A 25,086-nucleotide genomic window follows, 5' to 3' on the forward strand; every position below is an offset into this window, starting at 1 on the left:
GTGCATAATTTTGACCATTTGTCATAGAAAAGGAAACACTTGTACCTGCAAAATCTTCAGAAAATCGCGTTTGTACGGGACAAATGGTAGACAATTTCAAAGAATGCTCCTTTTAAATAGTCACCAGTTAGGTAGGTACCCCCTACCCCGCACATTAGGTAATTGTGACTTGTGAGATATTTACATACAGGCGTATTCGGGAAACGAGATTATTGCAAGAATAGAGACGAATTAGAGATTTTTGGGATCTACATTAGATATCGACTAGATTTGACTTGGATATCTAAGTCATAGTCATAACTTGTGGAAATCGTTCAAGAGGACGTCCAGAATCGCGGAAACGTCAAAGACCTACCTTATAAATATCTTTAAATTATCCATATCGTAACTTCTTGATGTCTAATAGATATCTAAATCATTTTCCGAATCGAGCCGATACACTTAAATTTTTGAGTAGTCCTAACAGAAGTTAGAACGACGTTACCGTATTCTACTTAGATTATAATATATTATTTTAGGTGATAAAATAATAAGTGTACCTAGATAATGCAAAAAAAACCACACATTCTGATTTTTAATTTATTGAATAGACAGCGAAGACTTAATTTGGCACTATCACTCGACGACACCTTATCATAAGTCGCGTAGACGCGAGGCCGGAGGCCTAGAGGCTGGGGCCTAATGCCAGCCGTGGCCGAGGCCGAGAAGTGGCGCGCCGTGGTAGCCCAGGCCGATAGGTGCGGCTACGCTATGGCTGAAACAAAACATTTGGGTGAGTTACGTATGTGGACCGAGCACCATACAACCTACTAGAGGGATGGTCACGTTTTATGATGCTACGATTTCGGTGTTTGCTTCTTTTTCTAACAAATGTAATTGCTAGAAAGTTTTATGAATCGCGACCGAAATGATCTGATATCTGAGAACATACTGGTGCTAGAAACTCTGCGGGCAGTATTTAAAAAAAATATATACATCAAATCTTGTAGTTCTTCCAGAAAACATAGCAAAATCATTGGTGAAATGATTGATCCACGTGGTTATCGTAGTTAAGCCCGCCGTATTCGAAACCTGTGACTTACAACTTACAAGTATAAACTGATTTAAACAAACCTGATGAGGGGCGCATGCGCGATGGGTGCGGCGATGGGCGCGGCGAGATGCGCGCCGTACAAGCCGTGCCCGCCGTACAGCCCCAACCCGTGCCCCAGCCCGCCGCCGTAGTATCCATGCGCTAGCCCGCCGTAGCCAAGCCCGCCGTAGCCAAGCCCGCCGTAGCCAAGCCCGCCGTAGCCCAGCCCGAGTACAGTATAGTCCCCATCTTACTTGATGTAACTAACCAGATGAGGGGAGCATGCGCGATGGGCGCGGCGAGATGCGCGCCGTACAAGCCGTGCCCGCCGTACAGCCCCAACCCGTGCCCCAGCCCGCCGCCGTAGTATCCATGCGCTAGCCCGCCGTAGCCAAGCCCGCCGTAGCCAAGCCCGCCGTAGCCAAGCCCGCCGTAGCCCAGCCCGAGTACAGTATAGTCCCCATCTTACTTGATGTAACTAACCAGATGAGGGGAGCATGCGCGATGGGCGCGGCGAGATGCGCGCCGTACAAGCCGTGCCCGCCGTACAGCCCCAACCCGTGCCCCAGCCCGCCGCCGTAGTATCCATGCGCTAGCCCGCCGTAGCCAAGCCCGCCGTAGCCAAGCCCGCCGTAGCCAAGCCCGCCGTAGCCCAGCCCGAGTACAGTATAGTCCCCATCTTACTTGATGTAACTAACCAGATGAGGGGAGCATGCGCGATGGGCGCGGCGAGATGCGCGCCGTACAAGCTGTGCCCGCCGTACAGCCCCAGCCCGTGCCCCAGCCCGCCTCCGTAGTATCCATGCGCCAGCCCGCCGTAGCCAAGCCCGCCGTAGCCCAGCCCGCCGTAGCCAAGCCCGCCGTAGCCCAGCCCGCCGTAGCCAAGCCCGCCGTAGCCCAGTCCGCCGTAGCCCAGCCCGCCGTAGCCAAGCCCGCCGTAGCCAAGCCCGCCGTAACCCAGCCCGCCGTACAGTAGTACCCATCTTACACTGATCTAACTAACCTGATGAGGGGCGCATGCGCGATGGGCGCGGCGATGGGCGCGGCGAGATGCGCGCCGTACAAGCCGTGGCCGCCGTACAGCCCCAGCCCGTGCCCCAGCCCGCCGCCGTAGTATCCATGCGCTAGCCCGCCGTAGCCAAGCCCGCCGTAACCCAGCCCGCCGTAGCCAAGCCCGCCGTAACCGAGCCCTAGCACGCCGCGCTTCTCGTTCTTCTTCTCTTCTGCGCCGTAGACGGCAACTGCAGCCAGGAGGAGAACGCACAGCTGGGGAAAAGAGAAAGAAAAGTGACGAATGTTTGATATAGGTACGTGAAAATGTAATTTAGATTGAACAAAGTTTGAATTTGACAAGCGCATCGAGAATGTTATTAAATTCACCTGTATTTAATTAATACTAGTTTTAGGGCTGATTAATATTGTTGTGGGTTTTTTCGCCAATTTACATAAAATTTGCTAAATAAATAAAGTTCAATGTCCTAAAAAACTGCCCCTGAGTTACGAAAACGTAATATGGAGTTTTCTTTTTAACGATAAAACGACAACGATTAACTACTTTATCGCTGCAGAGTTAGTTTGGTCTAACCCCATGGAAAATCGGACATTCATTCAAAATTAGAAGTTAAGTGACTTAATGGTAGGTAAGAATTAACTATCAATCAATATCAATATCACAATCGTACCTCCTTGAGCTAGGATTATTAGGGGGGTTAGGTAATACATATTTTCTTTTAATATAATGACAAGTGCAAGACGTGATACAGAGTGGACACAGTGGACTCAGTGGACAAACCGCATAACAGAATAAATTGAGAGAAAAAAACTGTTGTTAATTAAGGTAAAAGTACTGGTGCTCGACGCGGTCCCAGTCCCAGTACACGTCATCTTGAAACTTAAGTCATTGACAATAGAGGTGACAGCAAGGTGTCATCTATTGGGCATTAGCATGTCGAGCACTAACTTACGTTTATCTTAATTAAGCTAAGTATCATCGTTGTAAGTAGGTTGTAGTTGTAGTCACAAAAGAAGATTTTCATTCAGCATTTAAATTTCACTCTGTACCTACATATATACCATTAAAATTTTGTCAATCGTAGGATTCGTAGGTACATTGTTGAACTTTAAATAATAATTTATATATAATCTCAGAAACAAAGCCAAGATCGCAACAAGAGACATGCAAAATCGTGACCGCGTGTCGCAAGCAATGCGAGAGGGAAGGTCCTGGGTTCAATCCGCGCGGTCATTTATCGGCTGTTTTGATTGCGAGAACGGAAATCAATACAATTACTGAATTCCTAGACTTACCTATAATCATTAGGCATTTGTGAAATAATCCGATTATTAAGTTTTAATTTATTAGGGAAATTGCATTTTTATTTATTATTACTAAGAGTCCCCTGTCCGTCCGTCCGTCCGTCTGTCCGTCTGTCACCAGGCTGTAATATCTCATGAACCGTGATAGCTAGACAGTTGAAATTTACACAGATGATGTATTTCTGTTGCCACTATAACAACAAATACTAAAAAGTACGGAACCCTCGGTGGGCGCGTCCGACTCGCACTTGTCCGGTTTATTTTATTACATTATATCTACTGAAATCGATTCGGTACTGGGTGGATGATGCGAGTTCTGAATTGTGCAGACACTGCACACTGGTTCGATTCCAGTCTCGGGCACTGTAAGTCTTGGTCTTGGTCACTTTTTTCTGATATGAGATTTATTTCAGATTTTATAGAGTTAAACCAAGAAAAATCTGCAGCCATTTTGATAACTGACGCAGTGCAAGTGTTATTTTAAACGTCAAACGTCTATTTATGAAAATCTGACGTATTAAATAATAACACTTGCTCTGCGTGGGCTATTAAAATCGCTACAGTCTTATACTATTTATTCAGTTTTTACTTTTAAATAACACAAATATTTTATTTTTATTTTTTAATTAATATCTTTTGTTCCATAGTTAACAACTATTACATACTTTAATTATAGTTTTTATCTTGCCTATTTATTTTAACTTAAGGTCCAGTTACTACTTTCTAATCTAGGGTTGAGTTGAGGCTATTACCTACTTTTATTAGATTAATTTTAACTCGAAATATACAGTTAATAGTATAGTTTATCTGTGTTCTTGGGATTAGGTCACTTCGTTTACACTAATTATTTCAGTTATAATTAATTACTTTGAAGGTTATGTTTCAGGTTTTTTTTTACCAAACGTCATTCAGCTAACCCGTTTATTTTAAGGGCTAGTTAAGCCTAAGTCTAGATTCTAGGACTTACGATAGCCTTCATGTTGTCGTGTTCGGTGGAGCACTGGCCAGGTTGGGAGGCGGGCGCTTTTATACGAGTAGCCCCTCTAGGTCTCTAGGCAGCCTAGGCGGTCTAGTACTTAGGGCGCGAGTACTGTCAAAGAGAGAGGTGGTACGCTTCATAGAGGATTTTAATATAATATAGCATTTATTGTGTACCGAGTATTTATACTTGCAATTTAATTGAGAATATTATTTCTTTACTGACATGCATTGCAAGAAAGGGTTTTAAAGGGGATTTATACAATTGTATTTCTGGGTTTAAATCAAATTAACTCAAATCAAATATCATTTGAAAAGGGCAAGCGAATGATGATTAAATATTTTAAGAAATCTCAGGCCCTTAATAAAATACATATTATTATTTTAGTGTAATAATGTAATGCTCAATTTAAAACGTTTTTGGCTCATTCGCTTAGGTAGAAAATTCAAAAGTGTATGTAGAATAAGCCGATTGCAGTTGCAAAAAGTGGAATTTCTGTAAATTGCCATGTCAAAAATTCATATAACTACAGATTTTTTTATTGACATGGCATGTTTTTGAAGTGAAGTGATGACGTCAACACTTGGCTCTCTTCTGATTAGTGTTTCATTCAAAATGGCCGAATGAAGAATTTTGCACTTTTGTTTTATTGAATAAGTTAATAATCCTTATGTTTATTTATACTGAGATTGGGCCATTTTTTAAAATCATATTAACAATATGTTTCTTTGAAACCATTATTTCCATGATTCTTTGATCTTTGATTGATTTATGAACTTTGATCAGATCTGTCATCAGGCCAATTATACATTCTGTTCACTGATATAACAAATCTCTCGAGATCGGTTGAGAAATGCGAACTGCCGCGTACGAAAGCATTTTTTCCCAAGCGGAAATGCGGGCGCTTCGCGCTCTCTCAGTCAATTATTTAACTATAACTAACACTTTTCTCTGCACCATTACTTCGTGAGATGAATCATGGGCGAGATACAGCAAGCATGTATTGTTCGTACACTTGCTGATAAATTAATTAATGTTTATGAGAACTATGGTTTTGCAATTGTTGGTAAAGTGTGTTCAAAATGAGATCCTGGCTATCAAGGTCGTTCTTGGTTTCGACTTTTTATTTATGCGACTGACTCTGTGATACAAAATTAGTGAGTCAGAATTGGCCTATCTTTTCGAATTTGAGTATTCGTCAGTGAGTTCCAGCACTATTTAAAAAAAAGTGATATTTTACTTAACATTATAATTAAGATTCCAATTTTTGAATTGGCTTTATAAGGATTAGTTTCTAACAATTATAAATTGTGCGTTTTAGACTTAGGTCGTGATTTATTTTATTAATTTATAAATAAAAATTAATAATAAATAAAATTGTTGTTTAATTACACTACGTCGGTGGCAAACAAGCGTAGGACCCGCCTGGTGTCAAGGAGTCTTCATGTCCTACTCCAGAGGTGTTACATGCGCGTGGATATACATTTTTGGCAACCGTATTATTATCTAAAGAAGCGCGATTTTTCAAAAACTGCTCTCTTAACGATTTTCATCTTGGCTAGTCCCCAGGAGTATTTCTCAACACAAAACCATCAGGACGATGATCTGTCAGGGCTATTACTGCGGCATGTGGTCCTAATCAAACGGAATCAACACTATGCCCATAGCCGTTCATATCTAGGCCGAATACGCGAATATCCCTAGTGCACCTAGGCATAGGTATGACTAGTCTACATTAGGTCCGTCATAATAACACGTTGCTGCAGATAACTGAGGCACAGAAAGTTCATTCTAGATTCTATTGAGGTTACAGAGTTAGTTATGATAAATTATAAAACTTTTCGTTACAATAATTATTTAATGTACGTAGAGTTTCGTATCTTTGCCTGCGCTACCTATTTTCGCCTAGTTTGACATAAGTTGCCATTAACAAAATGTTTCTAATGTAAGCCTTACATAAAACTGCTAAATACAAAGTATTTTTTACGGGTGTCAATATTCTTCAAACATTCTGCGGCTAACTTCACACAGTTAACCTTTGGTGAGGTTCTTTCGCGACGCCGACCACACGTTTTTATAAACCAGTGTTTTAACTTCAGTTTTAAACGGTGATACGGACCCGGTAATGTTAAACTTTTTACATGATTATATCCTATAACTATCTCTTTTTCATATGAAACTATTATTTAATGGTTAGCTCACGTTTAGAAGTCACAATTGGATAAAACGTTGGAGAGGGTACTTTGCGTCCATCTTGTTGCCAAATTTCGCCTACCCCTAGGGTTGACAAATTTTTTGTACCACATTCATTGGTGGATGACATTATTTGTTTCCAAATTTAAATATTTTCTTATGTTTAGTTATTTTAGTTTACGCTATATGCAAATGTTTATTTCTACTCTTACCGATATTGAGTAGGTACCAAATAGGTATTTTTATGTCTTTGTGATTATAGGTACTTTGTGTAAATAAGGTTAATTTGATGTCAATTACGATAATAACAACAATTTTGCAAAAATTAAACAATTTTGTTAAAAATAATTATTTTTTTAACTTATAAACCATTACTCCCCTTTATTTGACATGTTGGTTAATTTTGGCAGCCCTAGCTTCATTATAAAAAATGTATGAAAACGACTTCAGACTGTTACCTAACTTCGCCTACTACCCCGTTTTTTAAATATATGCCTAGTCTGGTATAGTTAAGGTTCATAGCATATTAGCACATTCCAAGGAGATGCGACTTAACATGTCTAAGTCACAGAAAAGTAAGTATTAGCGGCAAGGCATGCCATAGGCGAAGATTGGGAAAAATACCCAAACATCGCCTATTGCCTTTGGGGCCATTTATTACCAACTTAACCAATAAAATTCAAAGTTTTAGTGGTGTATACTGATAGTTAGGAATACTTAAAAACGTTTTTTCGCCTTAACGGATTAAAATGCTTTTAAATTTGAGAGATATTTTGAGAAAAGTGTCAAAACCCAGGCGAAGATACGCAACTTTACGTATGTCTTTCCCATCAAGGAACAATGGTGTTCCAGACCTTTTGGAGGCGTATGCGCGGACAACATTTTCTTCTCTGTCGTATCTAATCGCTCTTGACAAAGCGGTCGTGGTCACGTTGAGGCGTCCGCATCGGTAGTAGAGGCGGACACAGCTCTTCGCACGATCTCCCGCCATCTCTCCCTGTTGGCAGACTGTTTGGCAAAGTCAGATACGCGGTTTCCCACTGCGGATTTTATTTGGTTAGTCCAGCGCATAGGTGGCGCGGACAACATAGTGTTACTATATTATATATACATTTAAGACCTTATACTGTTTTACATAATTATGTTTAACAAATTACAATACAATATTAGGCTACGGCAAAAAGCTTTCCACAAAGCGGGCCATATCCTCTATTCCAGACGCCAAAACTTGCCAAGAAAAATGTAATTTTGATTTGTCAAAACAAAGATTGAAATTTAGAATGGAACAGAAGACCTTTTTATAGGTCTCTGGGCGGCTATAGCTTGTTTGGCACCGGGACCGGTGTAGTATAAAAGTGGACTCTCTGTCCAACTAGTCTGGGTATTTGGCCAAGATCGGCGACGCAAGCGCATTCGGTATTATACACGAAATGTGAGCAGTACGGTGTGCGTTTCAAGTTTTGTAACTCGCCGTTGGCGTTGTCTTTATTGTATAGTCTTACTGCCGTATTCGAAATTCAAGATAAAGTGACATTGCATTTCTAACTGCAGCTGCAATACTGTTCATTTTCTATGGAAATTGACAATGACAGCGACGCGTTTCCATAGTAAAATGAACAGTATTGCAGCTGCAGTTGGAAATAGAATGTCACTCATATTCACAAGAGACGACACGTACTAGATCCATTCTAGATACGTTTTAGTTTAGATATCACTCTCTCTCTCGTTCTCTTTTGCAGCGGAATTCGGGCAACCAATGTCACTTCGTTAGATAGAGTAAGATATCTATTAGATGTGAATTGGATCTCTAAGTCATATCCTGTGGAAATCGTTCAAGAGTATATCCAGAATCGCGCAAATGTCAAATTTCACATCTTAAACATATCGTTATCGTATCTTGGTGATGACTAAAATATATCCAATAGATATCAATTTCAAAATCCGAATCGGGCCCAGTCTTACTCGTGTCAACGTGTGTCTCTAATTGATCGGTCAATCACGATTGGACTGGGTTACTGGGCCCGTTTCGATTTTCGTAGTCCAGTGTGACCGCGCCCTAAGATCGCCTGGGAGATAGAGTTAGACGAAAAGAAGTCTGCAACGGGAAACTTCTATGAAATTATGACGTATAAATAACACTTGCCCTGCGTGTGCTATCAAAATCGCTGCAGACTTCTCTTGGTCTAGCTCTATTACCTACTAGTGGCTCTGTGAGTGAGATGTAGAGCAGAGGGGCTACCGCCAAAACCGAAATGCGCAAATTGCGGGGATCTTTCTCTTTTACTCCAATGAATGCGTAATTAGAGTGACAGAGTAAAATGCCCGCAATTTGCGAACTTCGATTTTCGCGGTTCTTGCCAAAAACTATATGAGATTGTATGCGATCGCTTTAAATCTAATGTAAAACAGATGATGTTAATAAATAATGTTACTTTCACTCAGTAGGTAGCTATTTAGATTACGATTAGACCTTTATGTTCTACATGATATAATAACGTCATATTTTACTAAACGGAGTTGAACACATATGACTGCCTTTTATTTGTAAGGGCTTGGTCACTTTAGCACGTGTGTCCTAAATAAGGCCAACGCGGATATTAACTATAAAACGAAACTTAATAATTAACATTAATTTTCCTCATTTCAGTCTTAGGATCTAAGAGTTACAGTTCAAATTCGAGCAGCTGCGGACATATAACGACGCTATTTTCCTTGTATGTGTACAATGTAGAGTGGACAGTACTGATATAAATATGGCAAATATTTAGGTATCCTAAATCTGATTCCAAATTTGTATGCCTGTCGGTGAAACATAGCGTTCTCAAATACTTTTTGTACCTATCCAACACTGTCACCATGTTTACAAATAAATAATTTGTCTTATCTTGCCTTGTCTTGTCTGACCATCCCACAAATCTACAATGTACGCCGTTAGGTTAGATACATATATCGGAGCGGCCAAGGTACCTACGTTTGGTGCATTCATGTGGCCGCTAGCGGCCACTGTGAAGCTCAAAGTGATCACGTTTTTTCATTTAATTTGTAGTCTGCCTCTTTCGCACTCATGAAATGTTCAATACGTAATGGCTTCTCGTTTGCACACCAGCAATTATCAAGCGTAAGCATCATTCTAGATCTATGGACCCACGCACAGCAGCTAAAGGCATACATTTGAAAACCTATTCAACCGTACACTTTATTCTCTTGCCACAGATTCCAAATTCAAACTGGTATTCCAATGGCGGTTACCGCTGTTATGCGCGGTGGACAGAAATCTAGTCGCTATTTATTTAAACTGCGGCAGGTGACAGCCAAATTGCGGCTGTTTAGCAATTGATAAAACTTTAATGTAACTATTTGGTCTATTTGTAGACATACATGTGGCTGTCCTGTCTAAAATGATTTGGGCATTGGGCTTATGTATGAGTTGAATTTTAATTACCGAATGACTTATAAAATTGGTCATTTATAATTGCGTGATTAATACTCAGCCTTTTAGTTCTACTACTTAGGTATTACTTTGTAGCAAAGATACATAAAGTGGGGCATTTTAATAGCTACAGTAGAGCCCAATTTTGATAGCCGCAGTAGAGATTATTTAGAACGTACCTAATAGTTTATTGACATTTATAACTATTTTGTTTTAGTTTTCCGAAATCTACAACATACAACCTAGGTATTATATGACCCATTTGTGCGTCCTAAGATAAGTTCTTATTTAGTAGCTATGTTATTTAAAAAACTCAGCATAATAATAATTATGGAGTTCAATAATGGGAGGGAATGAAATTACAGATACACAAGTGAATCGAGTTTATTTATCAAATAAATAAATAGCTTAAAACTAAGTTAATCGTACGTGTAAATACAGTTAGGCAATATGTACGCAGTGACTTACTCAATGTATCACAAAAAAATCAATCTAACTTATAATGCAAATAAATGCTAAAATTGCTAAACGTCTGGGCCATTCTAGAGCGCGTTAACCGTTAGTTAATGAATTAGTTAATTATCGGTTAATTTAATTATTATTTTTTAAGTGTAAAAAATTACGAAAATAAATTTGGCTGTTTTAATACATTTTGGCTGGTCTGTTTTCTATGGGAGGGTGATTTTTTTTTCGCAATTTCGGTGTTGGTCCCATAGTAAAAGTAGCTCAGTATAATCCCAAACCCTCCCAGGCAACGTGAATGCACTTATTTTTGTTACTGATGTAAGATAATTTTTAGCGCTAAATTAAGGCCCTAATTGTGACAGTATGGCTACCGGAAATGGTCCAGTGGACGGTCCAAAGGCGGCTGCAATCCTAATGGGATGTGATTATGGAATCTCTGAGGTTCATCCCCCTCTTCGCTCCGACCCTCCAACTGTTGTGGAACCCCATATTCTTGCTGTGGCTGCTCCTGTGTGTGAGAAAAGTCCTGGCCATGCTGTGAGAAATCGTGACCATGTTGTGAGAAGTCCTGCCCTTGTGAAAAGTCGTGGCCATGTTGTGAGAAGTCCTGCCCTTGTGAAAAGTCGTGGCCATGTTGTGAAAAGTCATGACCATGTTGTGAAAAGTCATGACCATGCTGCGAAAAGTCATGACCATGCTGTGAAAAGTCCTGCCCTTGTGAGAAATCGTGGCCTTGTGAAAAGTCATGGTTTTGCTGATATTCCGGCTGTCCCAATTGGTGATTATGCAAGTTCTGCTCGTACTGCGCTTGTTCTATTTGCTGTTGGATATGATGTTGTAGCTGGTGCTGGTATTCATGGTATTGTTCCTCCCCGGTATGGTGCTCGAAGACTTGCTGACCTTGTTCTTGGGTGAAGTCGTGACCGAAGTGGGTTTCTTGAGTTGGAACGAGATCTTGATGGAAGTGGCCTTCTTGGTGAACATGGTTTACATCGTGACTGTGTGGCACTGGCGCCCAGCCGTTATGATCAACGTGGACTGTTGGTTGTGCCGCTTGAAGTACCGTAGGGTGCTGCTGTAAGACCGTAGGGTGTTCATGGACACCTGGGTGTTCTTGGACCACTGTAGGGTGCGCATGTAATAACGTTGGCTGAGGAACAGCAGTCGGATGCAAGAACTGATGGTGCTCAACAGCCACGGCAGGCGTAGGTTGCTCTACGACTCCGTGCGCGTGAGCTTGCGGCAAAACGTGGAAATGCGGCTCCTGTGGGCGCTCCAAAAAGACAGGGCCTGCTGCTGGAGCTACTGACGGTGCTAGATGTACCGCTGGAGCATGTAGAGCTGGTTGAGCGAAAGGCACTAAGGGTTGGTGGAACGATAAAGGATATCTAGGGTATGTCGCGAAGTATGAAGTCTGAACTGCGTTACCAGGCCTAATTGCGTAAGAATATTGTGGAGCGTAAGGGTATAAGGGTGCCACTGGAGCTGGTTGAATCGGGACGGGAGCAGGAAATGCGGGTTTTAAATGAACATGGTTCTGTGGCAGAATGAATTGAGGAGTAGCAGGAATGATTGGGGCTACTGGAGGAGACGGCGCTGGAATGGGACGGGGAATAACAACTGACGGTTGAGGGATAGGGACAGGTAATGTAGGAATTACCGGAGCAGCTGGGACAGCATGAGCCGGTAGAATCGGCACCACAGGCCTCGGCGCAACGTGGTGATGATGATGATGGAAATGCTGATCTGGCCTCAACTTAGTATGCGGGAATTTGTGCGCGTATGAATGTGAATGTAAAGGGATTTTATGGCCAGCTTGAGCAGGATAGTGATGGATCAAAGGATGTTTTAAAGGCACTTTCACTGAATGCACAGAAGCAGTTGGTGGATAAGAAACTACAATAGGTTTTAGAATAGAGTGGGTGACGTGGGGGATATCGTGGCCGTACTTATACGGGGGTGCGGCGGAGAAGACTCCACGTTTGTGGTGTTTGATCTTGGCTGCGAGTTTCCCGAGGAGCTTGGCCTTTGTTCGGACACCGTCGCCCGCGGCGAGGACCACGCACGCGCACAACACCGCGATCTGAAACACACGGGGTTTGTCACTAAAGCAACTATCACTTATCACATTCGATCGACACACGACACAGCAACACCTCGCCTTAACACAAACTGATAGAACCACATTAACATCAGCACTATATTGATAAAGCGCTTGCATCTTGCCTTCCCTTATCGCTGATGGGTCTCACCACAGCAATACATGGCGGTATACGACGGAATATTTGTGTTCAGCATCTTCCTTTAAGGGTTATGATACACAAAAGTGATACATCCATACAGCGATAAAAAACCACGAAAGAAATGTCTGTACGTAAAAAAAAGCTCGAGGAAATCAAAGAAGTGACGCAAGTCAAAGATGGTTCTTTGATGATGATTTGATTGATTTGAGATTGGCATGGCATCTGAAAAGACTCTGGAACTGAGGCCGTTCCCTGATAGTTGAGTTCCCGGTGGTTTACAGTTGAATAAGACGAGGCGATGCTGGATAACTTATCTTAACACTTCACTTAAGATCATAACTTCACTTCACTGCACTCCTCAGATACTCACTACTGTAAACCTCATTGCGGCCGGTTGGCGCGAGAACCAATCGGGAACGGAGTGAGGTGGTACCTCGCTACCCATACTTATAACTTAGAGAGCAACCCATTAGTATGTAGCCATCGTCCTGTTTTCACTCATACCGGAATCGTCCTTGCGTTGGACCATAGGCAAATGCATCTAAATTCTTCCGAATTTCTTGCCACTCTAATTTAAATCTTATGTGGAAGGTAGAAGGCTAAATTTGGAAGGGGGATGGGCTAGTTAAAAACGTGCGCGTAGCTTGCTGCCGTCATTCTTGTAACATGAGTGCGTTTGCGCATACTAATCGATCAAGAACGTAATCGGGAGAAAATTGTAACGCGGCAGGGCCGGACTTGGCTTGAATAGAATGAATGCAGGTAGCCTCTTCAGTAGTATAGATATGTTAAAGTGGGAAATAAATAAAACATTACTCATGCGAATGACATTATAAATGTAAAATAAGTAGGTAGATTTAACATGGACAAGGGTATGATGATTATAAACATGATTTTTGAGCCAGGCCAAGAAGATTCGAAGGATGAGATGAGTTTTATCCTATTTATTGTAGTCCCGTGACTCCACGTGTGCGATTTAGATAAAATAAGAATGAAATATGGGTTTAATTGAATAAATATACTCATAATTTAATGACTTCCAACACAGAATATAACGTGCTGCCTAGCAGCGCCAAGACACAAGGAGTGATAGAGCGAGAAGCTGATATACCTGTCTCACACAGTACGTATCTAACCTTATTTCATTGTTTACAACAGATTTTATTTCAAAGATCCCGACATTTAATTGTTTTTTAGATCAATTTTTTTTAACTTTATTCCTTGCACAACTACAAAAAGAGTACAAATGGCGAACTTAACGCCTTGAGGTCTCTACCAGTCAACCATTGAACCATTGAGTCATTGATTGATTTAATTATAGTATTAAGTTGGTAGTTTTATAAAATTCTAGTCGCCAATCCGTGCCTGTCGCATATCGCATATGCCGATCGCGTCCGCGGTTACCAAATAATACGGCGATCACTTTCCCGCTCTCACTGTCGCGCGACTACCTAAACTGCAGTGCTAATTCGTCTGCCTTGACTCATTGTGGGTGTACATGAGATAAACTTGGAATAGGCATAGAGGGGTATCCAGACAGGACTGACGAAATTAGTCGATTTGTTCAGGAAAATAATTGGTCAATCTAATCTAGCGTCCACACGTACACAAATTAAATCACCAATTTGCATTCTGCTATGAAAATTGGCATTTTTGTGTCCGCACCTGCTAATGTGATCGGGAATTAAATTGGTATTTGCGTCCGCACGGCCCTGTTCGATCGGAGAATTTCATCAGATTGGCGACATAGATATAAACTATGGATGAGCGCATGCATATGAATTGCCCGTTGCGATCTTCATGTCAGCAAAAAAGCGCCATCTGTTACACACTGCGTACAACTACGTGAGCTCGACTCTCGCGATAACTTTGTACGGGCGTACAAGGCTTGTTAAGTTTATTCGCGGTTTATATCAGAAGAGCGTCGATTAAGTTTATGGTTAATCAAAATTATTTGTTGTATTTGTTGGCGTTGTTTGATATCCGTGTCGTCGACACTGACGCTCCTTCTTACCTCTCAAGACCCGTGACATCTGTACTAAAATCAGCTGAAGACGAAAAACAGAGAAAATATTCCACGGCCTGTGAAATGCGACATGCAACTTTCACACCACTTGTAACATCTGTTGACAGCGTCTATGCACCCCAAATGTCCTCCGTTATAAAACATATGGCAGAAACCATATCTCAACGTTGGAACCGATCTCTAAGTACTGTACTGGGCTGGCTGAGATGCAGGATCAGTAACGCCGTTATACGTGCCACCACCATGTGCATCCGAGGCACACGCCACCGGTTTAAGTCCCCCGCCTGGTGGCTTGGGTTCGACGACGGTGCCGCCCTTCCACACATCGACTGAAACCCCTTTTCTACCCTACCTACATATGTCTTAACCTAACCCTTTGCCTATGTATTACTTATGATTCTCGTAATAAATGCTTTAGTTAACATATTTATTGTATTAAAATGGGCGAACTTATCCTTATAAGTTTCCGTTCTTCTACGTTATTTCGTGATGTCATTATCGTCTCAGGTGGCAATGCAATATTTTAAACATCGCGCAGTGCGGTGTGCCGCCCTGTGTAAGCCGGCTCTGTCAAGGTCGACAAGTTGGCCGAGCTACTAGCTACAGCAGTACAGTTCGATAAGTACCTCCCGAGCTTTCGCGAGTAAAATGCGGCGAACAACTATTTCTGTTAGTTTCTTGCTTGCAAAACAGGTAGAGTAAAAAAGAAGGAAACAGCAATACAAACTAACTATTTTGGCTCAGTGATCCAAAGAGAATCTTGGCCTCCGAAACGAGAGCGTGCCACCTGTCCACAAATATGATGCAAAAATATAAGTAGGTAATGGAAAGTATTAAATACAGCGATGTGAATTAATCGGTGTTTGAAAATGCGCGCTTTGTTTCTAGCGCTCACCTGTTAATTTTTTTTTAGTTTTACCTACAGTTAATTAAAAACTTTAACCTGACAAGAATTAATATACTAGGTACCTAAGTCAACGAATAAAACAATAACAAATACTTGATCTTGTTATTTCGAATGTTTTTAATAATTATGTAAAAGAAACGGGAACAAACTCTGTAAGACAGACAATAGGTACTTTAATTTCGGTAATTATATCCGGTAGGTAATCAACTAATCATATTTAAGTAAATTTACCTATACAAATCACGCAGTATGCATTTCTACTTCATAATAACTTCCAAAGAGAAATGACGTCCTTACAAGGTTAATGCATTAGCGCTATGACGTACGAGCGAACATTAGTTGCTCGTGAGAATGAAATAAAATTATCGTTTAAAATTGGTTTTAAGCAATAAATAAACCTAATTGGAAATTACTTACCGATGATATGAGATCCCATTTTTTTTCTTATACTTCCTATAATGGTTTTTGCACCCTTTTACAACGCAATAAGGCATTTTTGTGTTATGCTGCGTGACAACTTTCTACTGCGCAATTCGCCACACGACTGAGCGCCGGGGTGTGATAAATGCAAATATCACACCCATGTAGCGGCCCCCTTTTTAGTGCTCGTTAGCCGCGTCCTTACGAAGTAATATATATGTCCATGATTGGCGAATAATTATCTCGTCTACATACAACTTAAATTGTTTATGGAATTGTGTAACAGAATAACAAAACTGACACTCAATCAATTGATTAATTTGCTAAACAGTTGGATTAATTGCGTTTTCTCGTTAAACTAAGATGTAAGTTAGATCAAGTTATCAAGCCAAATGGATCAAGCTAAGTTGGCAGCGATGTTGATAGCCCGACTGTGCAAGTGTTATTTTAAACGTCAAACTTCTATGAAATTATTTGAAATAAATAAAATTAATGGACGTTTAAATAACACTTGCACAGTCTGGGCCATTAAATTCGCTGCCAATTTGGTTACTATGCTCGTTCAAAATCCCATGTGGCATTTCAAAGTAATTTGACCCATTTCAGAACGCATCGCAGTTAAATGTCACTTTGACAGTTTTGACATATTTCGCGCAATTTCATGTTTACGCCATAGATGTAATGTTTACGCATTTATTTAATTATATTACAGTACTTTCAGCGTTTGATTTTTTGGTGGTAAATAATGAATGAATACGGTGATGAGAACGTTTGTAGAATATGCTTTCAACGTCAAGATACTATATTCTCACTGTTCAGAAAGCAGAAGGGATCATCCCCTTATGATAAACTAGTTAAACACACAAAACTAAAAATCGCTTTAGACGACGGCGGACCGGCTTCTATTTGCCTACAGTGTCTCACAGATCTTGATACGACGATTAACTTTTTAAATAAATATGAAAAATCTAATGAAATACTGGCCATTAGAAATTATGAGAAAAAAGAAGTTTCAAATTCGGAATGCGGCGTTCCGAACGACACCGTTTGTTTTTCTCAAGAGGAGAGCGTAGATTCAGAGGTGATTCAGCCAGTTAAGGGTGTGAACAATCAGATTGGAAAACACATAGAATTAGTAACAGAAAATATGCAGTGTCCTCAATGTGGTTCTAAACGCCGTTGCAAACATTGGGCTCCGCCTGTGGCTCATACCTGCCAGTACTGTCAAAAAGTGTTTACTAGAAAATTTAATTATACACTGCATCTGTAAGTGCCAAATTATTATTCTTTTGTTTAGCTCCTGATAAAAGTTAAATAAAACAAATCTTATTTCTTAAAGTTTGTTTGCTAACTTGAAATAGAAAGGCAAACTTATTATTTCAAATTAGACTATTGCTGCATCTTTCTGAGTTATTTGAACTTCTTACAGTGTATATTTACTTATTTATTGCTAAGAATTAATACTATTCATGAATACACTAGTGCTTCTGTCATTCAATTTCTTAGTTTTGCATTAAAAGTACTGGTACAATCAGAAAAAGAAATCAGAGATAGTAGTTAAAATTAGCTAAATTTTAAATAGAAAGTGTAGAACTATAAGTCTTCTTCTTCTTCTTCCTCGCGTTATCCCGGCATTTCGCCACGGCTCATGAGAGCCTGGGGTCCGCTTGACAACTAATCCCATGATTTGACGTAGGCACTAGTTTTTACGAAAGCGACTGCCATCTGACCTTCCAACCCAGAGGGTAAACTAGGCCTTATTGGGATTAGTCCGGTTTCCTCACGATGTTTTCCTTCACCGAAAAGCGACTGGTAAATATCAAATGATATTTCGTACATAAGTTACGAAAAACTCATTGGTACGAGCCGGGGTTTGAACCCGCGACCTTCAGATTGCAAGTCGCACGCTCTCACCGCTAGGCCACCAGCGCTTTTTTTTTTTGTAGAACTATAAGTCATCTCCAAAAAAATGATTGCGAAAATAAATCTTATTTTTACTGTATGCGCTTTATTTTTTTCTATTACTTTAAAGTTTGAACCATAGCTTTAATATTTCAGCAAGCGACACCTAGGCGAGCGGGACTGGCCCTGCCCTATCTGCGGAGCCTTGCTGCTGACTCGCTGGCTAGCTACAAGACATTGTAGAAGACCCCGGAAAGCCTGCCCAGTAGCAGGCTGTGACAAAACATTCACAACAAATACTAACTTAGCGACCCATGTTAGGACTCATAGCGGTAAGTAACTATTCCTAGCTGTGCTTGGCAAAATATTAAGATAAAAGTGGAGGACCTGTGCGAAATTGTTTTTTCATACAAACATACTATGTTTAACATAGTCCTCATAATTGATAACACATTGATTGAATTCATTGTTCGACCGCAGTTGTGCCCCTATGTTTCATTCTTTCGAATTTTTTATTATTATTTAAGAATCCTGAAGCATTTAAATAATTGTATGAAACATGTTTTTTGCTCCTAACTTTTACAATTTTTACATTATCAAAAAAGTTACAAAGGTGATAATATGTTTGCATAATTTGAAATGTTTACAGGTGAGCGTCCCCATGACTGCCCGGAGTGTGGCAAGAGCTTCTCATGTAAAAACACCCTTAATGACCACATCAGGATTCACACCGGTAAGTACTTTAAACTAAGGTACCATCGCCCACAGGCCATAAGAAAAGGAAAAGAGGTAGACCATTTAGAAGATGGGTGGACGACATCAAAGCCACAGCAGGAACCACATGGACGAGAGTTGCCAAGGATAGAGAGGAATGGAGAAGGTTGGAGGAGGCCTTTTGCCAATAAATGGCACACAGACAGAAAAAAAAACGCAAGAACTGTAGAAAATAATGCAATTTACTGTCTGAAATAAAGGATTATTACATTATTACATTATTATTACATTACCATCGCCCACACTGTTACACACTGTTATCTGTACATTGTTGGACCTTATGCCTATTGTAATAAGATCCATCTATGTACAGTTAGGAGTGTTGCTGTTTGTTTGTAGATCTGCGCCGACTCTCAGCGTTATTCCGAGGTGAGCCCATTTTGTGGTAAACAATATGTAATTATGTTAGTGTTAAACCTTTCATGTTACTTTTGTATACTGTATACACTAAATTTATCACAAAAAAAATGATTTAGGATTTTACTGTTGGACTATAAAAGTCTACTGCTACAGACAGTTGGTAGTTCGCATTAATGAAGACGTCTGAATTATCGAAAAAAGCTCTTAAGTAACATTTTAACACTAGAATTGACGCCTGATTAAAATAGTTGAGCAATGTTGTGGTAATTACTTTGGTGACACGAGGTTCATTATAGGCTCTAAATCAGATAAAAGAAAGAGAAATAAGAGAGAAAGAAATAGTTATGAAGAAGGTAAAATATACAAAACTAACAACAGTTTGTATTATAGCAAAAAGCCAACGACACGAGGTGTTCCCAGGCGGTCACCCATCCAAGTACTGACGTCGCCCGACGTTGCTTAACTTCGGTGATCGGACGAGAACCGGTGTGTTCAACGTGGTATGGACGTTGGCGATTAGTTTGGTGAAAAATATCATCATAATATAACACTTTGGCGACATTACATTGCAAATAGATAAGATAAAAAATTATAATGACACCATTTGCAAACTACAAACAACAGGTGAATGAATGACATAACCAGATTAGATTGTATTATTTAAATATGGTAATCTTTTTTGCTATTCAATTCGCCAACGTCCATACCACGTTGAATACACCGGTTCTCGTCCGATCACCGAAGTTAAGCAACGTCGGGCGAGGTCAGTACTTGGATGGGTGACCGCCTGGGAACACCTCGTGTCGTTGGCTTTTTGCTAAAACATTTTTTTTAGCTAGTTTTTGATCCTGGATAAAAATGGAATTAATTGGCTCCATTTTTTTCTAGCAGGCATGTTTCCAAAATTTGTAAATGCCAATCATCGTCAAATAAATAGTTAGGGAAGGTCGACAAAACATATTTTGGCGTAGTAGCACGGGGTTTGGTAACTGCCCTTAATACCTCTTTAAAAATCCTACCCTATAAGTAGGTAGATAAGTTTAGTATTTAGATTACAATCGCACTAAATAACACTAACTGTATTGGCAATCGACATGCACTGTTATGTTATGCAACTTGTTGTGATAATTGATAATGATAAGACAATCATATAAAAAAACCCACCAAGTGCGAGTCGGACTTGCGCACGAAGGGTTCCGTACCATAACGCAAAAAACGGCAAAAAAATCACGTTTGTTGTATGGAAGCCCCACTTTAATATTTATTTTATTTTGTTATGGAGTCTTAATAATAAGGTCCCGTTTTTACCCTTTGGCGATGAAACCCTAAAAACATCTGTCAATCGGCCAAGATTATAATCAGACATAGAAATCCGCGGGGCAAATTGTTTATAATGTACACTTACAACAAATTTTAGGCTGTTTTAAAACGATTAGGCAATTAAAAAAGAATTTTTAACTATTTTGTTGTAATTAGTACCATAAGTGCACAAACATAAAGTCTTAATTCACAATTTGCCCCGCGGATTCCTGTCTGATTATAATCCAAGACGTCACAATAGTGTTTGTATTTGTAATGATGTTTTTCGGCTCGTCATTCGCCAACGTCCATACCACGTTGAATACACCGGTTCTCGTCCGATCACCGAAGTTAAGCAACGTCGGGCGAGGTCAGTACTTGGATGGGTGACCGCCTGGGAACACCTCGTGTCGTTGGCTTTTTGCCTCATTCATATTATTATTAGCTAGTTTTTGATCCGAATAGAAAAGGAATCGATTGGCATCAAGAAATTTTTTTGCCAATATGTATATACTGAAATTATGTTCCACTAATTCCAATAAGGCCTAGTGTCCCCTCTGGGTTGGAAGGTCAGATAGCAATCCCTTTCGGTGAAACTAGTGCCTACGCTAATTCTTGGGATTAGTAGCCAAGCGGACCCCAGGCTCCCAGGAGCCGTGGCAAAATGCCGGGATAACGCGAGGAAGAAGATTGTTGAACATCAAACCTCTCATTTAGTAAGTATTAATATTTTCTTCTTCTCCAGGCGTCAAACCGTACATCTGCCCAGTATGCGGCAAGCTCTTCGCCACAAACAAGCTCTCCACACACATGTTGTCGCACACCACATCCCGCCCTCACGCATGCGCGGCAGCGGGCTGCGCGCGCGCCTTCAAGTCGCGCCGCGCGCTCACGCTGCATGTGGCGACGCATGAGCACAGACGCGCGCATAAGTGTAGCGTGTGCGGGAATAGATACAATCACACGCAGTCGCTGAATAAACACATGAAGAGGCATGCTCAGGTGAGTTTAACGGCTCGATTCGGAAAATGAATTAGATCTCTACTAGACCTCAACAAGTTACGATATGGATAATTTAAAGATATTTGTAAGATAGATATGTCAAATTTGACGTTTCCGCGATTCTGGAGGTCCTCTTGAACGATTTCGACAAGTTATGACGTAGATATTCACGTCACATCTAGTCGATATCTAATGTAAATCTAGTTGATCTCTATATCGTCTCTAGATCTTGTGATTATCTCGTTTCCCGAATACGCGTGTTAGACTTAACACGCAAACATTTTATTTCTCGAGCAAAATACAAATTTTATAATACCCGTCATTACCCGTAGCCATTAAGCCATTCCCAAACCAAAGCCCATAACCATTTCCATAATACATAGGTACATATAATTAGTTTTATATTTTATATAGGTAGGTAAATTTAAATTACTTTTACCGAGTAGACAGAAAATCAATTAAATATGTATTATAATGAATCTTACTGGTAAGTCACTCTTTTATGCAACCGCATACAGTAGATAAATTAACATTACCATTACATACCTACCTACAATATTACTAAACATTAATTTATTGTTTCAGAAATCCATTACTACGGACAACATACAAATAGACCACAGCGACATTTGAACAATACAAACATGTACAAACCAAAGAGTTAAAGCTAAGTTCCTATTATGATTTATGCAAGACTAATTTCCTGACAAAAACGAGAAAAAAATGCGTGCAAATCGCACGTGGCCGAGATATTAATTTTATAGTGTACGGCCAAGGTCGAGGTCTCACAGATTACTGTTCTAGAACTCTATTGGGTTAGTTTTGCGGTAAGGTAAGGCACCTATATTGTCCTTCTATACACCGTCCAATTTTTTTGCCTGCGGGGTAAATGTATTTTATTGTGAACAGTTCAATTTTTCTCTTTCTGTTTTCGTAGGTAAAGAGAGAAATTGATGTGTAAATAGGTCAATCAAACGACGATTAATGTTTCGGCCGTTTTAGGAATCACTTTATTTAAATAAGAAAACAACACTGTAAAAAAAACGATACAAACATAATAAATAATAATACACAATGTTATAGAACTAAATTTACCCCCCAGGACTAAAATGTACGGTTTTATAATACGTTACATATACGTATAGATGCCAAAGTTTGTTTAGCTTTATTAGAAAGAAAGATTAGAAAGTAAAGCGACAATTATACCAAATGTTTCTCACAGTTACCTAATGATGAATAATGAATGTTCCTTATGTAGGTAGCTACTCGTAGTTTGTGTGTGGAATAAAATGTAAGATGACTTGTACCTTTTTAATTTTAGTTCTTTAGTAAGACAACTGTTTCATAGATTTCCTTTATTTATTGATAGCAAATAAATTAAGTAGATAGCCATTCCTAACTTCTTTAATTTTGAAGGTGACTAATCTTAACTTAGTTACGGTCATAATCCCGTTTGAAATGCTTGTCAATTAATGGTGTTTTAGTTGGTATTTCAATTAAATAGGAGAATTTCGATGTGGGGTGGGCTGAAGACACATCACGATAGTCTAAAAATTTGGTGGTTTTTTTTTTTAATCGAGGCATTACGCGCCCCGTTGGTTTTAAACCCCTGTTATATTTGAAGACAAAGACAAGAAGGAATAGATTCCTAAGTATATAAGCTTAATAGCACATCAAAGGTATCTTTATAATGTTTAGAATAAGGTACCTATTCGTAACTAACCAGTTCAGCCAGCTTAGGACTTCGACAACCTACCAAAGGGATAAAGACTTGCGCAACGGCGCTGCACTTTTTGCTGCACCAACCTTGCCCCAACTGGGTCAATGCACTCGCAAACTTTTTGTTTTCTACTCGGACCTTCACCCACTGCCGCCGTGACAATCCTAATCGGTTTCACACCACTATGAAATCGATTTAGAAACGTTTATTAAGAAACTTAAATTACATTTAACTAAGTATAAAAATAATGTTTAACAATGCAATTACTAACTAGAAATCACAATTGTGCAATGAGCAAACTAAGACATTGAGCGACCAGCTGTAGACGTTATGTATGTTTCTATAAGGTTGACAAATGGTCAGTTAATGTCTTAAGTCGAATGTATGGTCCCCGACTCAGTCGATACAATAAATAACAAGGATTATGGCAGGTGCTTTCTAAGCCCTTTTCCAAACAACCAGATTCCTGGAAGAAAGCTTTCGACTATTACGATTTTGCAGTCTTTGGTCTGCTTTTGACATTTTCTTAAGAATTTAGGGAAGGAACAGCGATTTTTAGAGATAGAATAGGAAAAATGGGGTATTGGGAATCTGGTGATTTGCAAATTGGGCTCGAGCGTAACGGGACTTAGGCACGTTTAGGTTTCCTTTTAGCGTGATTGTGCGGGTAAGGGTCGTCCTGTTGCACATTGGTCGCGTGTAGGAACTTGCTTTCATAGCCCCTCTCTCTCACTCTCGCGTTGGGACTTAGCTTATCTGTTCGTTCCCGCTCGTCGGCTCTCTCGTCCTCGCTCGCTCGCTCGTCGTCCCCTGCCCGTTCGTCGTCCCCTGCCCGTTCTGATTCGTCTACTCTGTCCCTGTCCCTATCATCGATAAGTCTCTCCTTATCATCGCCTAAACGTTCGTCATCACCTGAGAAGCGTCCGTACTCATTCGTCCGCTCATCTTCTCCGACCCTTTCAGGATCTTCCTGGAGCCGTTCATGGTCGTCCAGGAAATCTCCGTCGCCGCCGGGCGCGGCCTCGAGCCTGGCTAAATCGGCGTATTTTGTAGGTGGAGCAACAGTTAGCTGCATGAAGTGTTTTTCAACGTTTGAGATTTTTCGTTTTTTCCCGAAGTAATCGTAGTCGCCAGCGGAATAATCGCCTTCGCCGTCTTCCTCGGTTGAGCGCCGATTGCGACGGACCTTCTTGCGGCGACGGCGGGGCGGTTCAGTCTGTAAGGCTGGGATGGAGTTCTCACTATCGCTGTCTTCCTCAGACGACTCCTCTACGGGCTCCTCGTCCCGGTCTGGCCTCTCCGGTCGTCCTCGGTTTAGTTTCTTCGGCCGTTTTTCCCTGTATATCGGCGGAACTCTCACGGTGACCGTGTCTATCTGACCTGGGTTTTGCTCTGTGGGTGGTAGAACTCGCGGTCGTAAATTGCGATGTGGGTCTTCAGTAGTTGTGGTTGATTCCGAATCTTCCTCCTCTGCTTCTTCTGCTGGTGAGGGACGTGGTACTCTTTGCGGGCGTTGACGCTCCGTGTTTGGTCTCTGGCGTTGTTCCCGTTCATCAGATCTCCTTTGTATCTGCTCGGCCAAGTCGCGATCTCCAAAGTGCACGCTACGGTAATCGTTCGCTGGAAGCCTATTCTTTTTCTTCTTTCTAACCTCTACTCTCGGTGGAGGCTTCTGTTTCTGCTCCCAAAAAGCACCAACCGCTGTACCAAATTCTTGAACCGCTTTAACTCCATCTCGGGACTCTTGAGCGTCTTCATAATCGTCATACGCGGGAGCTTCTTCTTCGTCATCATAAGCGAGATAGTCGTCTCCGGCTAGAGCGCGAGGATTGACCTGATTGGCGTCGATGGTGCGAACTCTGTGCTGTTGTCCGTTACGGACGACAAATGCATCGACAAAGACGCGTGGTTGACGCGGCGGGTCGGCCGGCAGTCGCGCTGCACGAGGTTCTATAGGTACTGGGGCTATTGGTGCCTC

The 25,086-nt window shown here is 40.8% G+C and overlaps 3 protein-coding genes and 3 non-coding genes across 6 annotated transcripts; 3 read left to right on the forward strand and 3 right to left on the reverse strand.

Annotated features, from left to right (window-relative positions):
- Positions 1-565: 565 nt before the first annotated feature.
- On the reverse strand, positions 566-4,474 carry LOC134671141 (glycine-rich protein-like). The gene is made up of 3 exons (XM_063528910.1): positions 4,356-4,474; positions 2,076-2,338; positions 566-754 (listed from the first exon to the last, which is right to left on the reverse strand). The coding sequence occupies exons 1-3, from the start codon at positions 4,365-4,367 to the stop codon at positions 679-681; spliced, it is 351 nt and encodes a 116-aa protein (XP_063384980.1). The 5' UTR covers positions 4,368-4,474; the 3' UTR covers positions 566-678.
- Positions 4,475-10,813: 6,339 nt separating this feature from the next.
- LOC134671464 (bromodomain-containing protein 4-like) lies at positions 10,814-13,278 on the reverse strand. Its single transcript, XM_063529327.1, has 2 exons — positions 13,069-13,278; positions 10,814-12,538 (listed from the first exon to the last, which is right to left on the reverse strand). The coding sequence occupies exons 1-2, from the start codon at positions 13,141-13,143 to the stop codon at positions 10,823-10,825; spliced, it is 1,791 nt and encodes a 596-aa protein (XP_063385397.1). The 5' UTR covers positions 13,144-13,278; the 3' UTR covers positions 10,814-10,822.
- A 3,469-nt stretch (positions 13,279-16,747) lies between these two features.
- LOC134671142 (zinc finger protein 587-like) lies at positions 16,748-22,899 on the forward strand. Its single transcript, XM_063528912.1, has 5 exons — positions 16,748-17,317; positions 18,110-18,285; positions 18,603-18,686; positions 21,132-21,388; positions 21,974-22,899. The coding sequence occupies exons 1-5, from the start codon at positions 16,797-16,799 to the stop codon at positions 22,019-22,021; spliced, it is 1,086 nt and encodes a 361-aa protein (XP_063384982.1). The 5' UTR covers positions 16,748-16,796; the 3' UTR covers positions 22,022-22,899.
- On the reverse strand, positions 19,483-19,601 carry LOC134671631 (5S ribosomal RNA). Its single transcript, XR_010099240.1, has one exon. It is a non-coding gene; the product is annotated as a 5S ribosomal RNA (ribosomal RNA).
- Positions 19,781-19,899, forward strand: LOC134671627 (5S ribosomal RNA). Its single transcript, XR_010099236.1, has one exon. It is a non-coding gene; the product is annotated as a 5S ribosomal RNA (ribosomal RNA).
- LOC134671629 (5S ribosomal RNA) lies at positions 20,687-20,805 on the forward strand. Its single transcript, XR_010099238.1, has one exon. It is a non-coding gene; the product is annotated as a 5S ribosomal RNA (ribosomal RNA).
- Positions 22,900-25,086: the final 2,187 nt, after the last annotated feature.

Source organism: Cydia fagiglandana, chromosome 15, assembly GCF_963556715.1.
Source record: "Cydia fagiglandana chromosome 15, ilCydFagi1.1, whole genome shotgun sequence".
Lineage (NCBI taxonomy): Eukaryota > Metazoa > Arthropoda > Insecta > Lepidoptera > Tortricidae > Cydia > Cydia fagiglandana.